Source organism: Falco biarmicus, chromosome 9, assembly GCF_023638135.1.
Source record: "Falco biarmicus isolate bFalBia1 chromosome 9, bFalBia1.pri, whole genome shotgun sequence".
Taxonomy (NCBI): Eukaryota; Metazoa; Chordata; class Aves; order Falconiformes; family Falconidae; genus Falco; species Falco biarmicus.
In genome coordinates, this window is record NC_079296.1 from 46,146,880 (window position 1) to 46,169,463 (window position 22,584).

General features: G+C 42.4%; 2 protein-coding genes and 1 long non-coding RNA gene across 3 annotated transcripts in view; 1 reads left to right on the plus strand and 2 right to left on the minus strand.

Moving 5' to 3' along the window:
• The window catches only part of LOC130155148 (putative threonine dehydratase), a 52,102-nt gene extending 35,889 nt beyond the window's left edge, over nt 1-16,213 (minus strand). Inside the window, exon 1 of the mRNA XM_056352127.1 lies at nt 16,065-16,213. Within this exon, the coding sequence (XP_056208102.1) occupies nt 16,065-16,117 (53 nt within the window). The 5' untranslated portion in view covers nt 16,118-16,213. The remainder of the gene's footprint in view (nt 1-16,064) is intronic.
• LOC130155153 (uncharacterized) lies at nt 110-16,058 on the minus strand. Its single transcript, XR_008823933.1, has 3 exons — nt 15,372-16,058; nt 1,281-2,619; nt 110-268 (listed from the first exon to the last, which is right to left on the minus strand). It is a non-coding gene; the product is annotated as an uncharacterized LOC130155153 (long non-coding RNA).
• PLAC9 (placenta associated 9) lies at nt 8,393-22,389 on the plus strand. Its single transcript, XM_056352137.1, has 4 exons — nt 8,393-8,785; nt 19,574-19,674; nt 20,631-20,751; nt 22,206-22,389. The coding sequence occupies exons 1-4, from the start codon at nt 8,728-8,730 to the stop codon at nt 22,214-22,216; spliced, it is 291 nt and encodes a 96-aa protein (XP_056208112.1). The 5' UTR covers nt 8,393-8,727; the 3' UTR covers nt 22,217-22,389.
• The last annotated feature ends 195 nt before the right edge of the window (nt 22,390-22,584 follow it).

Sequence of the window (22,584 nt, forward strand, 5' to 3'; positions counted from 1 at the left end):
CATTCTCTTGTAACCAGAGAGAGTTCAGTTTGGACAGCACAGGGAAAAATAGCTATTACCATTGTAAATAAAGACTTCATTGAATTACAGGACTTGAAAGATGGTTCTGAAGGGTTAGCCAAGTTTTTCCCCACACTAAATAAAACTAATAACATTTCCAACCTCAGTGAGAACAGCATGGGTGGGAAGCGACAGTCTATCCAAAGCGGAGAATTCTTTGCAGAATTTGATCAGTCGCAGAAGGGAAGAGGGTGGGGACAGTCTGCAGCTAGGCCAAGAAAAACAATAGAAGTTGTTCAGAGAGTAGCAACACAGAAAACCAAAATGATAATTTAGGATTACGCAATCTATCGATGCAAATGTGGTGGTAAACCACTGTAATAATCAGATGGATAACTAAATCTAGACAATTCAAAAAGAATTACCAACTTGAAAAAAAAAGAAAAAAGAAAAAGAAAAAGGAATAGACACCAAAAAGCTTCACATTTCCTTCTAGTTTAACATACTAATTTAACTGACATTTCAGTTTCTGTATAAACCAATATTTACAGAGCAGACCAGAGTTCCCCAGTGTTTCTATTTGTCAGATAGAAGCTGACCCATGGTAGTGCAACATCACGTTCCCATTCGTTATCTTTAGGGAGCTGAGAAAAGACTGGTAAGGTAGATTGAGATCGGTGGTAACAGATCTAGCTTCCTCAAGCTGTATTTTATAGTGGCTGAGAGAAAGGACAGCATCAATTCAAAGAATGTATTTGCTGGTGCAAAAGGCTAGAGGGAAGTCTGGGTATGCTTTGTGTAAAGTTACTATGTGGGACAGCATCTGCTTATCAGGTAAGCATTTTGCAGAAAGGATGAACTATTTCTCAAGACAAAGAGCAAAAACATTACATTGGAGGTCCAAAAATTATTTCCCCAAAAGAGTATTTATATCCATAAAAGCTCGAATTCTAAGATGCCAAACCAGTACCTTTCAACAGCTGAGCGAAAATAGGGAACTCCAGCATAAAGTTTGTGCTTTGCTGTTACAAAAAAAATGCACACTCTCTACTACTGCGACTAAATAACTGATTAGAACCAGCATAACAATTTGGGTTATTTAGCTCTCTGATATCCCGCTTAACTCAATTTCAACTTGTAGGATAACATTTTTCATGCAGAGGCAGTAAATTAGCATTGCAGATGCATGATAGTATCCAATAATCTATTTGAATCCATCTCACAAAATGATACTAATTAGCAAAGACTGTATCTAGTTATCTTTGGGTAGCATGAGATACCTTATGTCATCACTGACTCCAGGCTTTTTGTCCTTCTGGGTCTAAAGCACCGGTCACGCGGTGATGTTCACATCAGAGGAAAAGCGCACTAGCTGAAGCCCTGAAAATCCGTATTTGTGCAGAGCACAGCACCTGTGATCGGCAGCATCACCTTCTGCTATTTCAGACGGCATTAGAACATCACAGCAGCACCGTATAATTTCAAAGTACTACTATAATTAACTTTATTTTCACTAACAAAGCTCACCAAGCATTCAAATGGTAAGTGAATGTGAGCTGAAACACAATTAGCACGTCCGTCCCCCCCCCCCCCCCCCCCCAGACTTACTCTCAAAGGAATTCTGATTTGCCGCAGTCTGTAGATACTACTACGTGATGCTTTCAGAGGCTTAAAAAACCTTTGGAGTGTTTGTATGTCACTGCTTAGATCCAACAGCAGTGATGAACCGGTGACAATTTCTGAACGAACACTAACGCCTCGCCGGGGTGCCATACACCAGCCCCTCTGGGCACCGGCACCTACGTGAACTCCTCTGCTTCTCCGCCAGCCTAAGCACAGCCAAGGTCAGGTACGTAACGGTTTGGTGTCTGTTACTCTGACCTAGACTCCCCTCGATCTAAATCCTCTTCCCTCCACTCCCACTGCGCTTATTTAAAGCGCTGAACTGCCGGTGGCAGCTCCGACCGTGCTGGAGGTGAGGTCACCACTCTTGCAGGTGCCACTGCGAGCAGGGCAAAATGAAGGAGCCACCTGAGCCGAGGACAGGGTGGGTGGGAGACAGAGCAGCTCCTGGGGGAACCTGGGGGCCGTGCAGCCGGGAAAAGATCACCTGGTGAGGCAGTTCCCTGGCTGCCTGGTGACGCTGGCCCGTGATAGCCAGCCTGCTCCCTGCGCTCCTTCCCCTGCCCTTCTGCCGGGCCACCCCTGGCCACCTCGCCTCCGCTCCGCCCGGTCCCACCTCTCTTTCCACTGACTCCATCAAGGCTGAGCGATCAAGTCCCTCCCAGTGGTTGTTTCCCAGTCTTGGTATCTAACACCAGCAGAACCCTTTCTACACCCTGGACTGGTGCAATTTCTTCTCAATTCAAACCACAGTCTCTTGTTCTATCAGCTTCTCCTAATTCACCTCCCGAACAATAGTTTAAAGAAAAGAGATTACTTTGGAATTGTTTACAGCATCCTGACGATTTACATGACTTCTCTCTCCTCACTTCTGGTGCTTCTTATTCCTTGAACACACGCAATGAGCCCTCTGCTCCCCTTCCACGTTTGTTATCCTCTAGTCTTCTATTTCTTCTTTTTTCAATGTTAATTAGAAGAAACCTTCGGCAGTCACCACTGTGAAACAGAAAATTACCCATCATTATTGTGTAGATAGCAAAGAGTAGTATCCAAGAAGGAAAAAACAGAAAGCACTTACAGAAATAAAAATACAAAATTACATAGATGGGTATCTGAATTAAAATATATATATATTTCTGTTATTCTTGCAATGAGTTCCAGTGGTGGGTCTGAATTAAAGAACAGTTGGGACAGATAATTTAAAGCATTTTACTACATCTGGACAGAGTATTGTAACAGATATTTTAACATATTTGGAGCCAACTGGTCTCTTGAAGCAAGGTAGGGTGTCTTATAACCTGGCATTGGAAATGGGTTCCATGCTATCCTGATTTCCTGCAATTACCTTGTTTCAGGTGATAATTCTTGCTCTTATTTGTTTCATCCTTAACACTAACTAGAATATCCATGCAGATGCAGCAAACTAATAGCAGGTGTAACCACCATCAGCCTCCCCCTTAAACACATATGGAACTGATCACACTTCAAGGATCTCATTAGAAAAAAATTTCAAAATCAGGGATGGAGGACAAGAATCCAAAAGCCACATCTGTTTTCTAACAATCTGAATTCATGTCCTTCCTCCAGAGCTTGTGGTGCATGCTAATCTTGTTAGTCTACTAATTTGTTCATACCCTCACAAGGGGTTTCATGCCTTAGATCAGCTTTTAATATACATTTTTTCATGGGCACTTCTCATTCATGATTACACAATTTCCCTATGGCAACTACCACAAATTCTCCTAGTAAACAGTAACATTAGGGATGTATTTAAGTTGTCTTTTAACACAGTTTTGTAGGTGGAATTCAAAAGGTGAGAAGCCAGTACCATACAGTAATAGCTAGCTGTCTGTTGGGGAATCTTGTTGGACAGGATCCACCACGTGATTAACCACGCAGACAGCAGGATGAAAAAGTTCATACACATTCTTGTTCGGTTTCTGCCTAGCAGCATGGGTCGGAAGCACGCTTGAAGAAAAATTGCAGCTAAAGATGTTTAAGGACCTGTAATAACAAAGGAACTACTACCATCCTGCTACAGTATTAGATTTCTCCCAACACAAGTATTTTAAAAGGACCCTTAACCTGGGATTTTTACTGCCTTGGCTGTAAAATAATACATGTACTGTAAATATTCAGATGAATGGCAGTGGAGTGATTAGCTTGGCTTCCCTCTCTGGCAAGGCATTCTTTCCCTTGCGTATGTCTGTGACCTTGCGGTACTTAAGAGGAGAACAAGCTGACTAGTAATCAAAAATGGGATTTATTTCCAGCTGTTTCTCTGTTTCTTTAGATATCTCCACTTCACAAGTTCCTCATGTGGTATGTATCGCTTGTATGCAAAGGCTTCATATACATGGCTGATACATGGCTTAATAGAGAAAAATACACAGATGTTAAGTAACACAGACCTCTGCTTTACTGCTGTTTGTCATGACTTGTGTTCAGCAAGGTGCTATTCAACAGATTCATAGCTTCTCAGATATTAGCTGTTCCTTCACAGAATGAAAAACGTTGGTCCAATTTCAAGTAATTATTTCCTTTAATTGGTGTGGTTTGCAATATGTTCAAGACACTAGCTGAGTAATTCTAATTTGGGAATAATCAAGTACTTCCCCCGTGAGTATTATTTTCTAGAATATTATCTGTCACGGACTCACAGATCTATTTCACATTTTTATGTGACGCAAATGGGTGGATGTAAAGTTGCGATAGAAAAGGGATGTAGCCTTCTGTAACAGAAAAATATAGCACATATTATCAGATCACCATGTGTGCAATATAAGACTGGGAGTGGGGAGTCTATTCCCGAGTTACTAATTTAGCTGGGAATATAGTTAATCCAGCTAAATTAGGACAAAGTTTTCCTTGCTCTAAAACAGGCAGGCACACCATGTACCGTATTTCACAGGGGTTTCTGAGGCATGGTCAGGCTTCATAAAATGCACAAAATCTGTCGCATGAAAGGCACTAACAACTGGTTAAAAATACAAAACAAACATCGTCATTCACTAATATTCCATGTGACCCACCTTTTTCCTTCAGCTTTCTGATTCAGTTTCCTCGCAGATGACTGCTCAGGAAACTGAAGCCACAGATGCAAAACAGCCTGAAGCCATCGGATGCTTACCTAATGCTGGCAAACAGAATCCAGCCTAGTGTGCTGGCACCGAGATGACACAAGAGAGAAAATTCCTGTAGTTGACTCACTGTTGCCTTTAGGCGTAGTACAAAACGTATTGTTTTGAAGAAGGCTGGATCCATGACACATAAGTTTGTTAACTTCTCCAGGGAGGATACAATTAGAGACAGAGCTGATCTTGACAGTACCTCATACCATCAACCATGTGATTTTAATTTTTTTTTTTAAGCAGTGTCAAAGATTATGCCTTTATGACAATAGCAGAACTTCACACTTCTTGATGTCACTTGCAAATCAAGATAACAAACGCCAGTACAAGTTAATATATAACAGACTGGAGAGGGGATCGCACTGACGCAGAACCTGAAGGTATTCACACATTGAAGGCCGCAGCCCACAAGACCTGTAACACCAGCTGAGGCTGCCCCATGAACAATAGACACACAGAAGCTCAGTGGACGTGGTGCCAAGAGTCACTACTATCAAAAGCTTTGAATGGCAATGTCTACTTCATTCTGGTGAAGCCACCACCGCAAGAGGCCTTTCATCTGTTCACCAGATAGATGTACTGGTTGCAGAGCGAGCTTCTGCTTCCCCTAGAAGCAGTCCACAAGGGGAATACCTCCTCTGTGGAAATCAACCTCTCCAGGTAACAAAATTCTGATTCCGCATCCATCCAACCACTGTTCCAACCCAGCAGCCAGAAACTGATTAAATTGAGAGAGTGAAAATAATTGACTTCTTCTAAAAAGATCACGAACCAAGCCTCGTTTTCCAGAAAGTGTTCACAGCCTCCAAGTAGCAAGAACTTCTGGTCATGAGCAGCTGGCAGATACTAAGCTTGTGACAAGAACCCAAGGAATTTCTACAGTCCCTAAAGACACAAATCTCCTCCCAGGGGCAGGTAGGCAGGACACACGAACCCCGCACTTATTTCATCATCCACCAGCGTTAAATCCAGGAGAGAGATCATTCTCTTGCATTTCCGCCTCTTCAGTATAAGGTGCTTTTCTCTCCCCACAAGGGTGGGTGTTCTGCCATACTTTTGTTCCCTGAAGTAATCTCCACTTAATTTTGTCTCTGTCTCACTGGAAGTCCCAAGGGACTGCAGTACACGCACTACAAATTTTGCCAAGTGTATGCTCAGCTATATCCTCTGTCAGCCCGCGCTGCAGGATTCCATGCCCCAAACCAACATGATCTCCTTCAAATGGCACATATGTCCTCTGCTGGCACACATGGCCTTTGTTTATTCTGTTCCTTCTCCCTGCGCACTCAGTGGGATCACTGTGGACTTATTTATTGCTTTTGCCAAACATTTGACTAGTCCAAGAAAGAGATACAGAAAGCCTGTACAAAAAAAACCCCTACTCCCAAAATAGACTTAATCCTTATGTTTGCTCTCCCTTTCACCAGACTGCCGGCTGGCGAAAATTCACATCCCTGTTCACTGGTATGCTTTTTTTGGCTGCCGGTTTCTTGGGAACATCTCGACAGCTGGGTTTTGTTCAAACCTATATTCATATGATCTCATTATATTCTCATATATGGACATTTCCAAGATAAACGTGCCGAAGAATGCTTTCTCTGATGGTAATCAAACCATCAGAGAAAACAAATAGGTTTGTATCACACTCTTTCTGCTGCTCTCAAATCCTCTGTCTTTCACTGAAAAATCTACTTTGCCATTTAATGATTTCTGTCAACACACCTTGGACTTTTTGTACTTCGTGTTGCTAATTAAAGTGTCCTCATCTGTAGCTTCATTCTGAGTATTTAGAAATAACAAAAGTCATCTCAGGTAATTAACTAAGATCACCAAAATTCTCAGGACAGGTAGTCCTACTGAAACCAGAATCCTGCTTGGCAGAAGTATTCTTTCTGGCTGCATTTCCCTGCAGTGGAAAAAACTTCTCTCTCATTACAGAACCAATCCCTGGGAGTATGATACCAGAGAAATCCCTCACTATTTTGTTTAGTTCTCCATGGTTATCAGACCAGCACCTCACTATGGTCAAACACAACACAACACGTAAAAATAAGCAGCAAGTGCCTCTGAGAAACTCAACTGCTCCAGGAGCCTGAGAGCAATTCAGGAGGAACCTCGAGGAAACATGCTGTAAAGGGGGCAAGTGACCTCAGCAGAGGTGGTCTGGAATGGAAATCACATTATTTTTTATAGTGTGTTGAAGGGAAAACTTATTTAATGAATGTTTATTGCTTTGTAATAGTATGGTATAAAGGACGGCAGAGATCATGCAGAAAAGCATCCACAAACAGGCTCCCTTCGCCATACAGAGAATGCACTGGGTGATTCTGCTTAAGAAAGTACAAAGGTGAAGGGCAAGCACATTCAGAGAACAGCAGCCAACTATTCATAAATACTCTTCGGCCCCTCAGCCTCCTCTCCAAAGCACAGGCAAAACGCAGATAATCTCTTGCTTCGAAAATCATAGCCTACAGCACCTCATACTCAAACACAGAATAAACCAGAGTGCACTCGCTGTTACCGGTCACGGTTCCTCTCTAAAGACCTGTTTATAACAAAACTAAAATTGATGTGATTTTTCAGCAGGACTGATAAAATAAGAACCTGTATGGATTACAGTATTACTACACGGTGATTTAAGCTAAAACACCCAGAAAAACACTGCCACTCTAATTCTTATAGCCAATTTCATTTTTATTTCACAAAAATGTTAGCTTACTAGCACCAGCCCTGAGGGCTACACACCGAGGTTGTTCTGTGCCCTGTTTTGCTCAGTGCCTCAACAAAGTTACCAGCTAAACTGCAATCACAGAATCTTTATTACTGAGGCTATTTTGCCTTGTAATTGAGCTTACAACTTGGAAGTCACTAAGGATGATCGTACTTTGAACTCTACAATAGTGTCTCTACAGGCTCGCTTTCAGATATCCTAGTCAAATAACTTGATTTTCTGCCTGCTAGAGAGGTGGTAAAGGCTGAGGAAATCTATTCTAGTTTGCAGGTTTTATTTTCAATAGTTCGAACACCGTTTATCCTGGACAGCAGCCTTTAGGATTCAGTGGGGCACCTTAATGGCCTTTCACCTTTTACTTGCAAAAAGTTTGAAAAAAAGGCAACAACTTCAACAAACATGAGGATCAGTACCAGGAAGGAGATAATGTTAAGTCTTTGAACACCAGTCTAGTGGGGTTAAAGACTGACGATTGCCCAAGCAGCATCCATGCATCTACAAAACAATTATTGTTTAATTAAAGATCCTGCTAAGAATCAGATATGCTGTCAGAATACCATTAGCAGCATCACTTTTGCACGTGATGTTATCAAGGCTAACATATTCCAAAAACCTGTCAAACTAAAGACTGTCCAGACTTTCAGGAGCTCCTATGGTACCATCCAAGCATGAAGCACCACAGACAGTTGCCACCTCCCACAACACTGCTATACTTGGCACGACGCAGAAAAAGACGTTTCTGCAGTCTTCAAAATGAACAAATAATGGAAAAAGCCCTGTAAGCTCACAAGATCTAAAGATACTGTATTTTCCAGTGTTCCTGCTTTCCCCGCCCTAGATGAAATCCTACAGGGAAACATCCAGCAACCCTTCCTCCTCCATTCTCCCTTCCTTTTCTTGCCCCACGCTGTATTTACAGGATCCAAAGCTCTTCAGCACATTCCAGTTGTAGCCTGTGTAGATAAATACAAGGGCAAAAACCCAAAAACACTTTGGGGAGCTTGGACCACTGCCAGCTTGCCTGGGTAACTGGACTTTGCATGGAGCTGGAAGGGTGTTTTTTAAAAGGAGGGAAGCAGAAGAGAACAGCTCAAGAATCTTGGCTCAGCCTGGGCATATTTCCTCCTAACTCTGGCTAAACCTCAGCACGAACGGCTGGACGGAGGAGTCGATACGAAGCTGGGGAGCGAGGCTGCAGGGCTCTCCACCAGGACTACGGCAGAGCTTGGAGAGGCTGAAACCATGCTTTTCCTTTGGGCGCTGGCGTTTGCTTTAGTCCTGCAGGAGCAAGATCTCTTAGGTAAGTGATTCTGAGCTTGCAAAGCAGAAACTATAGCTTCACTGTAGCGTGGTCAAAGCCTTTGCGTGGAACGGGAGGGGGAGGTAAAGAATTGCTTACTCTGTGGGTTTTATATGAAGGTGACACAGGTATGTGTCAAACGTCTGTGGGAATATTGGTTTTGACAGGAAAAACTCCATTTTTGTGCTATTAAAGTCTGTCCTGGAGGCATATGGCTTCGGTAGAGATTTTTCACTTTTCACAGGAGATACTATTACTGTATTTTCAGAAATATAGAACCACATTCAGGTGTTGCAGCCAGCGCCCTGCATTTCCATAATTACTGTTCTGGCAGCCATATTAACATACGTACTAATCTACTCAGCAGTGAGATCGAAGTTCAAGACTGATATAAAAAGATCTTCTATTATTTAAACCTTTCTTTTTAGATTTGCTCTAACAGCACCAAGTTTTTTTCTTTTCTGCTTTGGATTACTTATTCCTGAGATTTTGAGGCACATAACACCTTCCCCAAACGCCTTGGGGACTACTAACACAGAACATCTGATAAGCTTGCATCTGAATTTTACTGTCATTAACAACAGATTAGTGCTGGAATAACCTGTAATCATGTTGTAGCTGACAGTGGACTGAAAGCTATTCGGTTTGGCTGGTTTAAGGGTTTATAGTCCCTGTGTAACCACAAACCTGGCTTCCCAGCCTGTTTGTATTACGTGTTTTCTGCTAGCTGAGGCCCAGCTTTATTTTCCCTCTGCTCTTACTTCTTGACAACACATAATGTTTGTATTTCATGGCAGAGTAGTAAGTTTCCATTACAATCAAAACATTTCCTGAAAAACTGTTAGTCCCTTCTGCCCCCAAGACCTAGTCATTCTTCTTTGCCCCGACTCCCTCCTACCCCACTGGCTTTGTCATGTTTATCAGTGATGAACTGAAATACCAACACCCCAGCAAGGGTACCCTAACTTGCTTTTTACTCCACAAGTACTCACTATCCTCTTGCCAGTTTTGTGAGCTTCACAAAAAAAAAAAAAAGTGAAATTAAAGAAGAACAAAGAAAGACTGGAAGAATGCTTTTATTTATTCCCCCAAAAGTACGGTTTTAAGCTGAAATCATTAGCAAACTCAGATAAAATTCAGCTAAATAGAATAGTACTTGAATAATAACTGCCGTGGAGACTAGTACCCAGCATCATGCCATGCTACGCACTCAGCGAATCATTTTCACTGTCCCAATGGCGTACTTTATGTCAGATGGAAAATTTTGCGTGTGTCATGGCCATGGGAGTACCCTGACTGGTTGACAGGCTTAAGAAAGTCATCCCCACTTTCCCTTTGCTACCTTTGAGTCAGGGAACCTAATATTTGATTTCCTTACAGATCCTCCCTCCCAATCCCCATGGCTTCATCTTAAAAATGGTTTGGGGGCTGGCCAATGTAGAATTTATGTTTTAATCCAGCCATTATTATGAACAATCTCCTGTTCACGGAGCTCAGCCTTTGAACAGCCCAGGAGAAGAGGCTGGCATGGGAGCCCTTCTGGACCCAATGACGTGCTCCTGCCTCGTGGCCACAGTTCTTCGTTCTTAGCTGTCCTTGCTGGGTTAGGTTGTGGGGTGCTGCTCAAGTGTAGCTTACAATGTAGCCTGGGGCACTAGCGCATTCAATACATGCCTCATTTAAATGTGTTTCCGTTCTTACAAAAACCTCCAGGCAAATTGTTCCGAGGGGTGCAGCACCCCAACAGCAAAGCCTTTGCTCCACATTTATGCATGGCAGAGAGGTGACTTGGAGTCCTCAGGTAACCAAGTACCTGGCAAGCAGGCTGGCCCCACTGATAGGCTCCATTTAGCTGAGCAAACCAAACGCTGAGCACGCTACTAGGGAAAGAGCAACAGGAGAGCTCCGTGGAAGCACTGCTGCTCAATACTCCAGGCTGGCAAGATTTCTTTTTAAACAGCTGAACTTTCCTTCACTTTTTAACTACAAGTTAAAGTAAAACAAGTGTAAGCTAATATATTATGACTTATCAGAAAAATTTGGATCCTCTGACATCCACATGCTATATCAAAGCTGAGAAGATCTATAAGCTAGACCACTGCCTAGAAACTGGAGAGAAAAAAAAATATCCCTTCAAAACAGCCTCCTTTTGCCCCAAACTGACCACTGGCACTCTCACAGAACAGTGTTTTGCCTCCAGGAGATTAAACTATTGCATTGTAGAATTAAATCCACAATAAAAATTTATGAGAGATGTCCTATCTATGTTGGACTCATATTGGACTTATTTCTCTACTATGAACTGGTAGTGGTTTAACTTATACCCCCTGTTACGGAGATTTTCTGTCCTTATAGACACCTACCGGCATTGCTGTCTCCAGTGCAAGGATTACAGGCTTTGCAAACACTCCTCTCTGAGCTCCAACAAGGAAGGAGAAAGGAAGTTTGTCACAAAGTGTACCCCGATGTAGGTTGTTTCTTAAGGCCATGAGGCACCTGAAGTAGGGGTTCTGTACGGAAGTGAGCCTTTTCACAGATTTTTATTAACTTCCATGGCCTTTGTATCCTCCATGTGTAAAGCAAAGGTTAATACCAAACTCAGAAAAGTCCCGGGTTTAGAAATACAGGACTCCTGCTGTTCATCTGCAGGATGCAGCTGTATTTATAAACGTGGCTGATCTGCTCTGGTCAAAGCAGTTGTGAGTCTTGGCCACGAGTGCCAGGATGTAGTATGTATGTTTATGTGTGTGTGTATATATACATATCACTATTCTACTTCCTGAGCTGTTGCAGCACACGTGAACTCTCTGTCAGAGGAAAATGTATCTTCAAGCAAGTTCTTAGACTTGTTTAAGTATTGGAAAAAAACCTACAAGGATATTATTTTATTGTGCTATCATCTTTCTTTCCACTACCATAACTTACTCATATGCAAACTACACAACCACAGAGCTGACTAATAAGTCACACTCACCTCACACACTCCCCGTGACCCTATATAGCTCTTATTACTAAACACAGACCAAAAGCCACGTCCTCATAAAATTGAAAACCTCTTTATACCCTGATACTAGTGGTCATCCTCAAATTGACGGTGGAATCAAATACTTGTGTTATCTCACCTCCTCCATTCCCAAACCAGCCTTAAGCACGCTCACTCTACACAACTTACATTCTTAACATATGCTACAACACGGCTCCTCTTCTTCCTAAAACAGCTCATCCCTTTCTCGACACACAAGTCTGTCCCACGCAGCTACTAGCTATAACCCTCCTAACGCTCTGACTTAGTTTCCAAAACAAATTCACACAGAAATAAATACATACTAAAGTGAAACTTTTGTTTGCAGCCCAAAGCATCAGGGTATCCCACTGTAAGTTACAGCATTAATTAAAGCAAACTACCTGCAAATTATGCAGCTTATATCTCTCATCACCCCAATTCCCTGTAGTCATTTTCCATTACAGCAGCAAGCACAAGAGAATATTCCCTGGCTGCCTGATCAGAAGACCAGCATGCTGGAAATATATTCCAAGCTAACAGCTCCCTCACAGGAACATTTCATTGTTATCCTCCTTCCTTTGAATGAAAATATACAAAACTTAAGTGCTTCTTACGATCACAAATATGGTAACACAGCAGCAAATGTTTTTTCAAGTAGTAATTTTGCATCTCGTAGATAGCCATGGCAGGGGCCGTGGATTTTGCTGTGCCTGGGAAAAAAAAAATAAAATAAAAAATGCCCTACGGCAGCATGAACTGCCCCTGGTCTTGCACACTCCCTCTCGACCTCCGCTGCTGGGTAAGCGTGAGCTGAAGCTCCCTTGTGAAGTGAGAATGACAGGGATCACGACAGCAAAATCCTCCTCCAAACCAAGTAGTTTTACACAGAAATAGGTGGCAGCCATCTCCTAGTCAGGGAAATTTCTGTCAAGTCCCATTTCTGATTTTGCATATTTCACAAGGACAAGTGAGTCACAGTAGGACCAGAACACATCACAACATGACATCTCACATGTAGGTTGATGGGACAGGCAAGTTAGAGGAGTGAGAACTGGTAGGATGATACCCTGACCCACCTGTACTAACGCAATACATCCCGCAACACATGAGATTTCCTATTTGGTTCTTCTCTTTCAAGGAAAAAAACCCCAAAAAGAATTAAAATAAGTTCAATCTTAACTGATCCAGGATCTGAAATAATATCCATAGAGCATATTCCACATCTTGATAAACAGAGTATGAATCAGGTCTGCAAGTTTGGAACTTTGACTTTCTGATATTTAGCTTCTAAAGTGAATATTAAAAATAATTAATTTCATGGAAGAAACTTAATTCGGATACTTGCATTATTACCAGAGGCTCATGAATCTTGGATGCCAAGGAATCCCTTAGATTTTGTTCCATGTTTGAAATCTTTCCAAGACGGCATTCTGGTAGCAGTTGAAGATACAGTGAATGCATAAACTACAGATTAATCCCTAATCAGGCATTAAAAACTTTCAATGTACCTTCTTGAAATGATTAAAAAAAAAAAAACCAAGCCAAGCCAAACCAGTCCTCCTCTGTCCCCCCAAATTCTAGAAGAGCCTTTTACTGTCAGTTCTCTGTCTAATATACAAACCCTGCTTTCCATCTCCTACTTTGAATATTCCACATTTGCCCTGGATGGACATTGCAATGTCATTCTGCCATAAAAGCTAGAGCCCCATAAAGGTGTGTGTACGTATACGTATTTATATGTGTGTGTGTGTATCTGCACACATATACAAGCAAACTCCTGCAGTTGCCTCCTGTGTAAAGCATAGTAACCTATGACAGTATATAAGAAGCTAAGAAATTTTAGATATTTATTATAATTCCTGCAGTCTTTACCGCAATCACTAAAGGTAAGAATTCCCTTATCTTTAAGCAACTAGAAGCTCCAAACTCGAGAAAGAGGTTCAGAGGTACCTGAATCGCAGTTAAGCATTAGACAGTGTTTTATGGATAACAGCTCTATGCCCAGTTAAAGCTCTGCCCCTGAGCACGTAAGAATTTGAAGACAATCTGCACATTAAAAAGCATTTCCAGTACAACCCTTTCTATCCAAATAAATTACCTTTGGTGTCCTAACAATAAAATTTGATACAGATTACATTATATAGAATCCAGCTTAAAAGGAATTTGGCCACACTGGTGGTAATAAACCCCATACTGGTACAGAAAGTTAATCCGGTACTTCCATATTTAAGGACGCCAATGTAATTAAGGGTTGACATAACTGGAAACTACATGTGATACCTTTAAGAAGAGCCCCCCCAAATTAAATATGACTAACAGCCTTGACTTAACTCAGGTCTGAAAGCACTAATACTATTAGTATCAGTACAGGTCAAAGCAATTGAACCTCTCCTGTATACAGCTGCAAGTTAACTGTGCCAACCATCTTTGTAAGCTGTGTAATTTCTTGAGCTAACACTTCAAAATTATATACACATGTTCAAGTGGAGTCCAACATTTATATTTAGACAAGGCATAATTTAAGCAAAGATCAGCAAATCCCTTCAGAGGTCTGTTGCATTCTTCCCAAACTGGTTATTGGATTCATTATTTGAACCTGATACTCAAGTTCATGACCTTTTTCCTACTGGAACGTAAATCCATTACTACTCCCTTCATTTTCTCATTAGAAGCTATCTGGCCACTTTATGCAACACGCTCCAGGAATAAAACGATACTGCTAAACCTAAGACAGTGCAAACAAGATCACACAGCACAGTATGTTTTCCTGAAGGGTTATACATGTTCTCCTTTATCCTCCCTGGTCTATCCACGATTTCACACTTCCTTATTTGCCATCTGGTTCCTGTTTCAATCTCACTTGCCTTTCATTTGGCTTGTGGCCTGCTTTGTTCTACCCCTCCCTACTAAACATAACACTCCCAGTTAACTTGCAAAACCACACTTATCATAGGATGATGCAAAAGGAATTTTATAGACTTTAAGACCAATTGAGAACATTATGGTCACTCAGCTTGATCTTCCCCAATAACACAGACCAAGGGACCCAACCCAGTAATTTCTACACCAAGCCTGTAACTTCAGTTTGACCAGCAAGGCACCTTTAGGAAAGATACTTACAAAGACCTACCAGATCCGTGTGACGGCATACTTCGGTTGTCAGCCTTATTAACAGCAGCAAATGACAGTGAAGAGACAGTTGCTCAGGTTTATTCTGATGCTTAATATCAGCAACTATTTGGATGATCAAAATGAACCATTTACCAGCATCTGGATAGACAGAATCCTGGTGGTCGTAGAAGGGGACTTCTTCGGGGAGTCTGTAGATGCAACATTTGGGGGGCTGGGGGAACATATCAAATGTACAGGAGGCAGAGGAGCTAAACTGAGAGGTATTCTAAAACTAGGGCCTTTGCTCTTAACCTGTTTGCTAAAGTTGTTTTAATTCTGACTTCGTCGCTCGTTCCGTCCCCTGCTATAAGATCAAGTTTTTTACGGTCAGGCTGACCATGATACATAGAACTTTACTCTTCACCGTGCTACTTCTTTCCAACGTTAAGCATATTCATCTATTGAACACACCTTTATTAGCAACCAACCCAGCTTCTCCATTTTCCTGCTCCATCTGCTGGTCTCTGACTCTCACAGCACAGGGCCGCCAGAACCACCCAGCTTTACCGGCACCATCAACATAGCACAGAGGACTTAAATCGGAGGAAAAAAAGGCACGGGCCATTTTATGTTGAACAAAAGAGTTCTGATTCTTGATGGACAATTACCACCTGTATATCAAACAGAATGGACATCAAAAATTGAACTAAGCATCTCACAGGAAGCATCTGGTGGGAATTTGCATACGGGAGATTAACTGAAAGGTAATGTTCTCTCTGCCGTTTTGAAATGTTAGAATAAATATCTGCCTCAAGTAATCCATTAAGTTTCAAATCAGATATTTAAGACATTGAAACATGCCTCCTCCTGACAGCAAGAGTGAAGTTGCAAGTACCCCTTCATTTTAAATACGTAATTTATACAGCATACAAAGAGTTTACTTGCAAGGGCTGTTAGCTTTAAAATTTACTATCAATTTCCTGCATTTATGCATGTGCTTTGACACATGAGCAAGTAAAAATTCTAATTTAAATTTTTAAAGCGTTTCTTCAGCAAGAAGAGAGCAAGTACGTGGAAGTATCCTAAAAGGCCATCAGCCTTTTGCTTACATGGCTTGCAGCCTTCCGTTCTTCACTCCCTTTACAAGGCGACTGCTGTCATTACGTGAGGTTGCGATGCTGCCGGAGAAGGTCGGTGCCAAAGGCAGACCACGTCATTTTCTTTCACCAACTGCAACGCCGAGAAGGGCAGCAACTCATAAGCAACATGTGATTCTCTGAGCACACGGAAGTTATTGCTTCAGCTGGACGGTCTGACCATAGTGACCCAGATACGTGCCATATTTACACGGGACCGGACGTGACTTGTGAACGGCCCATCCCAGAGATAAAGGCTGTGGGTTAAGAGCTAGAGCCAGACAACAAAATTACAATAAGGTTTTTTTAGTAGCCAAAGCCTTAAGCCAAGGCTCAGAAAACAGATGCAAACTACGCTGACCAAAGTACTGGCTGTCCGGGCAGCAGCAGCAGCAACCACCCACCTGAAGTACCCCATTCCGACCTGCTGGCGAAGGGGCAAGTGCAAGGGCGCGTCTGTCTCAGCGTCAAGGTCACTAACCAGGCACAGACACGAAAGGTCCTGGCTGAGAGGGTTTCTGCTGGGTCAGCCCTCAGACAGCTCCGTACTGTGACGTCTGGGAACTAGACACACTTTGGTTTCTACCAACTCTTATCACTCACTAACAACAGCTGTCAGGTGCTTCCAAGACACTTAGGCTTTGACTCTTAGTCAAATTTTTTAGGCACTGCACTAGTCCTGTGGTTCTGAGTAACACCTTACAGCCTCATCAAATTAGGACACGTCCTCCTCATTCAGTAAGCCCGCTACAGTTTATAACGCAGTGATGTGCTCCGAGTGCTGGAAAGTTCTCTGTCTCCATGTCAGAAGAAAGGAACCAACCAGCCCAAGGAGCCAAGCACTGCTAAGTCCTGCATTTCACAGCAACCCCTCTACCCAGCTCTCTAGACATGCATGTGCACACACCTCACAGTGAGATGCAACGGCCTTATGTAGGCTGTACATATCTACGATGGCACACCGAAATCAAGTGACACTCATCCATCACATCGAACCTCCCCATCTACGTACACCTGCCTAGACTAGCAGTCAGCACAATGCTGAGGTTTGCGCTAAACAGAATCCTCCTTCAGACGGAAGGGCTAAGCTAAAAGAATGATTAAAGGAGCATTTTGGGTAAGACCTTATATCATTTCTGCTTCAAAAAGTCACTTTGCGGATTTAAGGTCCCGTATCAGGAGAAAGGTGAAAGGAGCCCCTGCACGGTGCCAGCAGGCGTCCCCACCGTGCCATTAGGCAGTTTGGAAAGGCCAGAGAGCCTCTGGGTCAGCGTCCCATTCAGACAGGACAGACAGCTACTTCTGCTTCTCCTGCACACGAGCTCTAGGCTGTCTTTAATGGGCCACCATGCTATAAGATGCATGATCAGAGAAGGAGAAATGGCCAACGCTAACCCTCTCACGCTTCCATTTCTAGGGAATGGACAGAACTAAACAAGCCTGGCATGTAACTTCTGCGGCCAAAAGCTCCTTTAAAAACTGCACACAACCGGTGCTGGTCTTCACCCAAACCTTCCATCCAACCTTGGGATCCAGTCATCCACAGCTAGGTCAATATGGTGAAAAATAACTTCCTGGGGGAATCTCAAATTCTTCCATTTGCTCTTAGTCCACCTAATGATTTCTGCTGCCTCTTTTCACAGTTCATTTGTACTTAGATCTGGGAATGTTCCCAGCAGTCAACAACTGATCCACAGTTACTTCCTCACCATGCCTTCTGCTTGCCCTCGGCGCTCTCTCCAACATGATGGGGGGCAGTTCAGCACACAGCTGAATTGGGCCACCAGGCTTGATCCTGAGAGCCGAGATGGGAATACTGGAAAGGAGGAAATTTTATTAATCTTTGACAGTAAAATGGAGGTTACCTTGCTATTATTCTACTATTAGGAAAGCCAAGGTTTCTAGACAAAAGACTGGTCGCTGCTTTGTAACCTCTATTTCTAACTGAGAATTTCAGTATCTCAGTACTGTTCCAGCCATGATGGAAAAAACCATGCAAATACACAAACATTTTGAGAAGCAGCAGGGTTCACTTGACCACTAAGTTACAAGGTAACAACGCTCCCAAAACACCACTAGCAGCAGGGAAGGGGGGGGGGGGGGAAGGGCAACTGCAAAGCATCCAGTGTTTAAGTGCCTGCCACATCTCGGCAGCTCTGTGAACAGGGACATTCTTCGGGCGTCTGTCCCGACAGCGCCACCTCCTGGTGAACGCACCACAACAACCCAAATCCAAATCTCACTGCAAATGAGCCACCACCAGTTCTCTCTTACGTCTCTAAATAACACCTGGGACATCAGATGACATTCTAAAGCTCTCCTCTCTGCCCTCCGCCCTCCAGCTTCAAGGATACCATTCCAACTCAGAGTACCGCTCTCATCCCACCAAACTGTAATGGCTACAACCCTTACTGACATGCGTTTGCCGTCATCTGGTACCTACACCCCAGAAATCTTGGCGTGAACTTGCGACGAAGCACTGCAGCAGTTCCAAATCGCTGCTCTTGCACAACAGTACTGAAGGTAGAACTAGTCGCTTAGGTTTCTTACTGTTCATTATAACAGAAGCTCACGGTTTCCTCTTTGTTACAACCAAACGACAACAGAATGAGTTACTGCTGCTTTCTCATCATCAATAGTTTCTTCAGGCCTCAGACAAGAACAAGACCTAACTTTACATGGAGCAAGATATGTTATCATTTTAGTGGGGTTCACAATACTCCATTACAGTTCTATGCACACATACCAAAATCTAAATGTTACTGAATGCTGCACCGAAAATGAAATTGGTTCCATTGAAGCACAGACACCAGCACGTGCTGACCTTTCACGGACTGCACCCAGCAGAATGCAACGTTCAGAGAGCAAGAAAGCTCATGAGTACCAAGAGGTAACTACAGATAACTGACAGAGATAAGTGACTTTGTATACAGCAGCATATATGAGTGACTCGGTCAGCAAACGGCATCAGCTGTACACACTTTTATTGCTTCCCTTCCCATTGCAGTATCAGGCTGCTACGGACAAGTTGGTGGCACAGTGGAATCACCAGCTTTTGTATCTGTTCAGGGCATAAGTGGACAAACCCAGCTACTCTTCAAAGCTTTGCTGTACCAGCTGCTTCTGAAGAAAATCTGAAGAAAGAAGAGGAACTGATGTGTAAAGGCAGACCTTCCTAATGTTTAGGTTTTACACTTGTAAAGGCAGCTACAGTCTATAACCTTACCCTACACAGGTAGGAAAAAAACAGATTGTGTAAACACACACACACACAAACAAAACAAAAAACAAAACAACCCGGCCAGAGAAAACACCTTCTTCCAACCAACCATGACAGCGTGCACATGCAAGGAGTCATTCATAGCACTGGGATACAGCTGTAGCTGTTGGGAGAGAGGTTGAGTTTCTACCTGGGGGTCCTACATGTGATTTCATAAACAGCGATGTCTAGCATGCAAAATGCCACTTCAGAAGTCAGAAAGGTAAGGACTGCTATCAAAAAGCTCCTGTCAACTAACTGTGGCTGTTTTTTTCCAGCTGCTGCAGACCCTATCAGTGTGTTACCTGGAAGTCTGGGAAGAGGAAGCTGGTGTAACGAACATGATACAATCCACAAACGTTTAGATATTATTGAAGAGGTAAGAGCTATTGTGCCGGCTCCTGGACCTTACCAGACCTCTGCCCATCCTGACCAAAGAAAGGAAAGAAGAATGATGTTTATAGACACTGTCTCTTCTTGATTTTGTTCTGTTCAAAGTTTGGCTATTTTTTTCAGATGTCGTGCTTTAACTATTATTACATTCTACATTATTACAAAATTATTACATTATTACAAAAACATATAATCTTCACGAATTCCAAACAACTGATTAACCAATTACTATCACATATCAGCCTTTTCTAAAGTTTAGAACTGTGCCTTTAATATAACAATCTCAGAACTGATACCGGTACAGTTTCACATCTGCTCATGTGAATTCTGCAGGTGAGTCCAAGCCTGACAGAGGAGTTTCTGCTCACTCCTGCAGACACTCGAGGGCTAAATGAACCATATGACTGAGATTCTAGGAAAGCTGCAAAGTTTGAACTTTTTAAGTTTTTTTCCCTGGTGGCTTAAGTACTCACAAGATACATATCCAGCGCTAACTATTTCCAGCTGGGTAGCTGCCAAACTACACACTGCTGGTTCTCAAATGGCAACATTACCTCTCCCCTGCTCTAGTCCCAGCCCTCTTACTTTCCACCCGTCAGCTCCTCTCACCTTCCGTGCAGATTCTTTTCTTGGGTATGATGGCGGCTCAGAAATGAGAGGGTTAAAAAAAAGTTAATGCGCAGTACCCTCCAAGAAGTCAAATCACAGGTGACTTTCATAAACGGGCTCTGTAGCTCCTGTGAAACGTTTTAATACTTCACGCCACTAGAGGTCAGCATAACAGAAGAAATATTTAAATCTGCAATGCGCCGTATCAATTCTATTAGCTGTTAGCATTATGGGACGTTAGATTTGCACTTCTGCTAACACCTTGGGTACAATTCCTTCCACTTGACCCTTTGACTACCACCTCTCTCCATTTTTCTCCCCTATTTTCATTAGAAGGTAATAAAAACAGTGGAGCATCTAGAATCGGAAGTCAAATCGCTCCTCAACATCATCAGTGAGACGACATCAAATATCTCCATTGCTCCAGGAACCCCACTTATAGACATTTTTGATGGTAAGTATCGAGTAGGATATAGCATAAGCTGAAAGCGGTGTTGCATCCGTTATTACCAAATGTGTCACCTTTTCTCCCCCTAAAATGTGAAGTAATTAATTCAATTCAGCACAGCTAAGGTCTCAGCTGAAATACTAGGTCCAGTTTCGAACACCAGGTTTCAACAAACACTAAAGAGAGAGGGAGAAAGAAAAGGGGAAAAAACCTCCAAATATCAAATAAAGAAACACCCAGCCAAGGAGCTAGATACATGAGCTACACAGAAAGGTGGTTAAATTGAGGATGTTTAGTCTAAAGAATACTGAAGTAGCCCACCAGGACAAGTAAGGCTGCCACAAAGATGAAAGCTGTGTTCTCTTCCCCACTGCAAAAGTGAATAAAACACGAAACAATGCAGCAAGAAAGACTCAAGTAAAGCACAATGTAAAGCTTTCTTACAAGGACAGTAAACCACTGAAATGATACAACTGTCATTTCCCCAGCACTGGAAAACTAAACAAGCATCACAGCTTAGAACAGCAGGACGGACTGAGCAGCCTCAAGGTCTCTTCCAGTTTTAAGATCCTGTGATTCTTTATAGTTTCATGTGTCACACATGAAACAAAGCAGGGCAACAACATACAAAAAAGTTATTGGAAGTATTACCATTTTTATACGTTAAATCAAATTTTGACATGCAAGCCCCTCACACAAAACATGCTCCTGGATAAACACTTGTGGAATAAATTAAACCACAACAGAAACCAGTTAGATCACGCCACCTATTCTACACAGCTTCTTACAGTGCTCTGTCCTCTTCATACTCTGCCCAAGTATCAATAGTGCATTTAACAAGGTGAGAGAGATTCCCGGTGGAAAATAAACCTCTTGTGGAAAGGTATGGGCACCCACAGACATGTTTATGAAGTCAGACTTGTCAGTGTTTGGGGTTTTGTTTGTTCATTAAAGGTAATGGGCACATAGTATAGAGCACTTAGGTGATGGAAAGTGGGCTCCAAGTAGACAGCAGTAGAGTTTATGTTGGTTTTTAGTTCTTGCAGGTGGCTGTATGGATCTGGTCACCATGACCGACACCAACTCTGTTATTCATTAAAACTTCCAGTTTTCTGTAAGGGACAATTAATAACGAACAATTGAGTTACTTCCCTGCAATGATAATTTCTTTTAAAAATGAATAGTATTCCAGTGAAGTGTTACAATGAATTTAAAATGAAAGTCCTAAGTCAATCTCAGTGTATTTGCAGCACACCTATAGTAAGTACCACTCTGAGCTTGCAACTACTGCCAAATGGCTCAAGAACTGCAGACAGGACCTTTCTTCTGTGATTCGGTGAATCAAAGTGACAACTCCCCAGTTTAAAGTAGCAGGGTTCATATTTTAAACTGTGTTTATTCACAAAGATTGATTCTGATTTTATAACCAAAAAAAATTATCTCAACTCTTCTCTATACAGATACCAGCTGAGCACCGTGAAGACAGAAGACAGCTGAATGTAGCAGTTTAGTTTTCGTGAATAGTTGCACTTTTGTTCATTTAATAAGCTTCTGTTTCCAGAATTTGAGCAGGGATGAACAATCTTCAGCTGTAGTTTGCCTTACGTGTTCCTGTGCTTTATAATAAACAGGTACTTGCTTTTAGACACTATTTCAAAGCTTTGTATTTTAAATCTTTCAGCAGCCCTACTTTCTCAAAACCACGTTTCAAATACAGCCCCCTCAGTAAGAAAACAAGATTAGGTGGGGTCCGGGACCAAAGCACAGCTAACAAACTTCCCTTAATTCAAAAGCTTGCTCCTTCCCTGGTGACGAAGCGAACCCTTGCTATCACTGTAA

Bases quoted from the DNA above. Each gene is read 5' to 3' on its own strand.
- PLAC9 (XM_056352137.1), top strand. From the start codon at position 8,728: ATGCTTTTCCTTTGGGCGCTGGCGTTTGCTTTAGTCCTGCAGGAGCAA. The intron at 8,786-19,573 runs GTAAGTGATTCT...GTTTTTTTCCAG, and splicing joins GCAGGAGCAAGATCTCTTAG to CTGCTGCAGACCCTATCAGT. The intron at 19,675-20,630 runs GTAAGAGCTATT...TATTTTCATTAG, and splicing joins GTTTAGATATTATTGAAGAG to AAGGTAATAAAAACAGTGGA.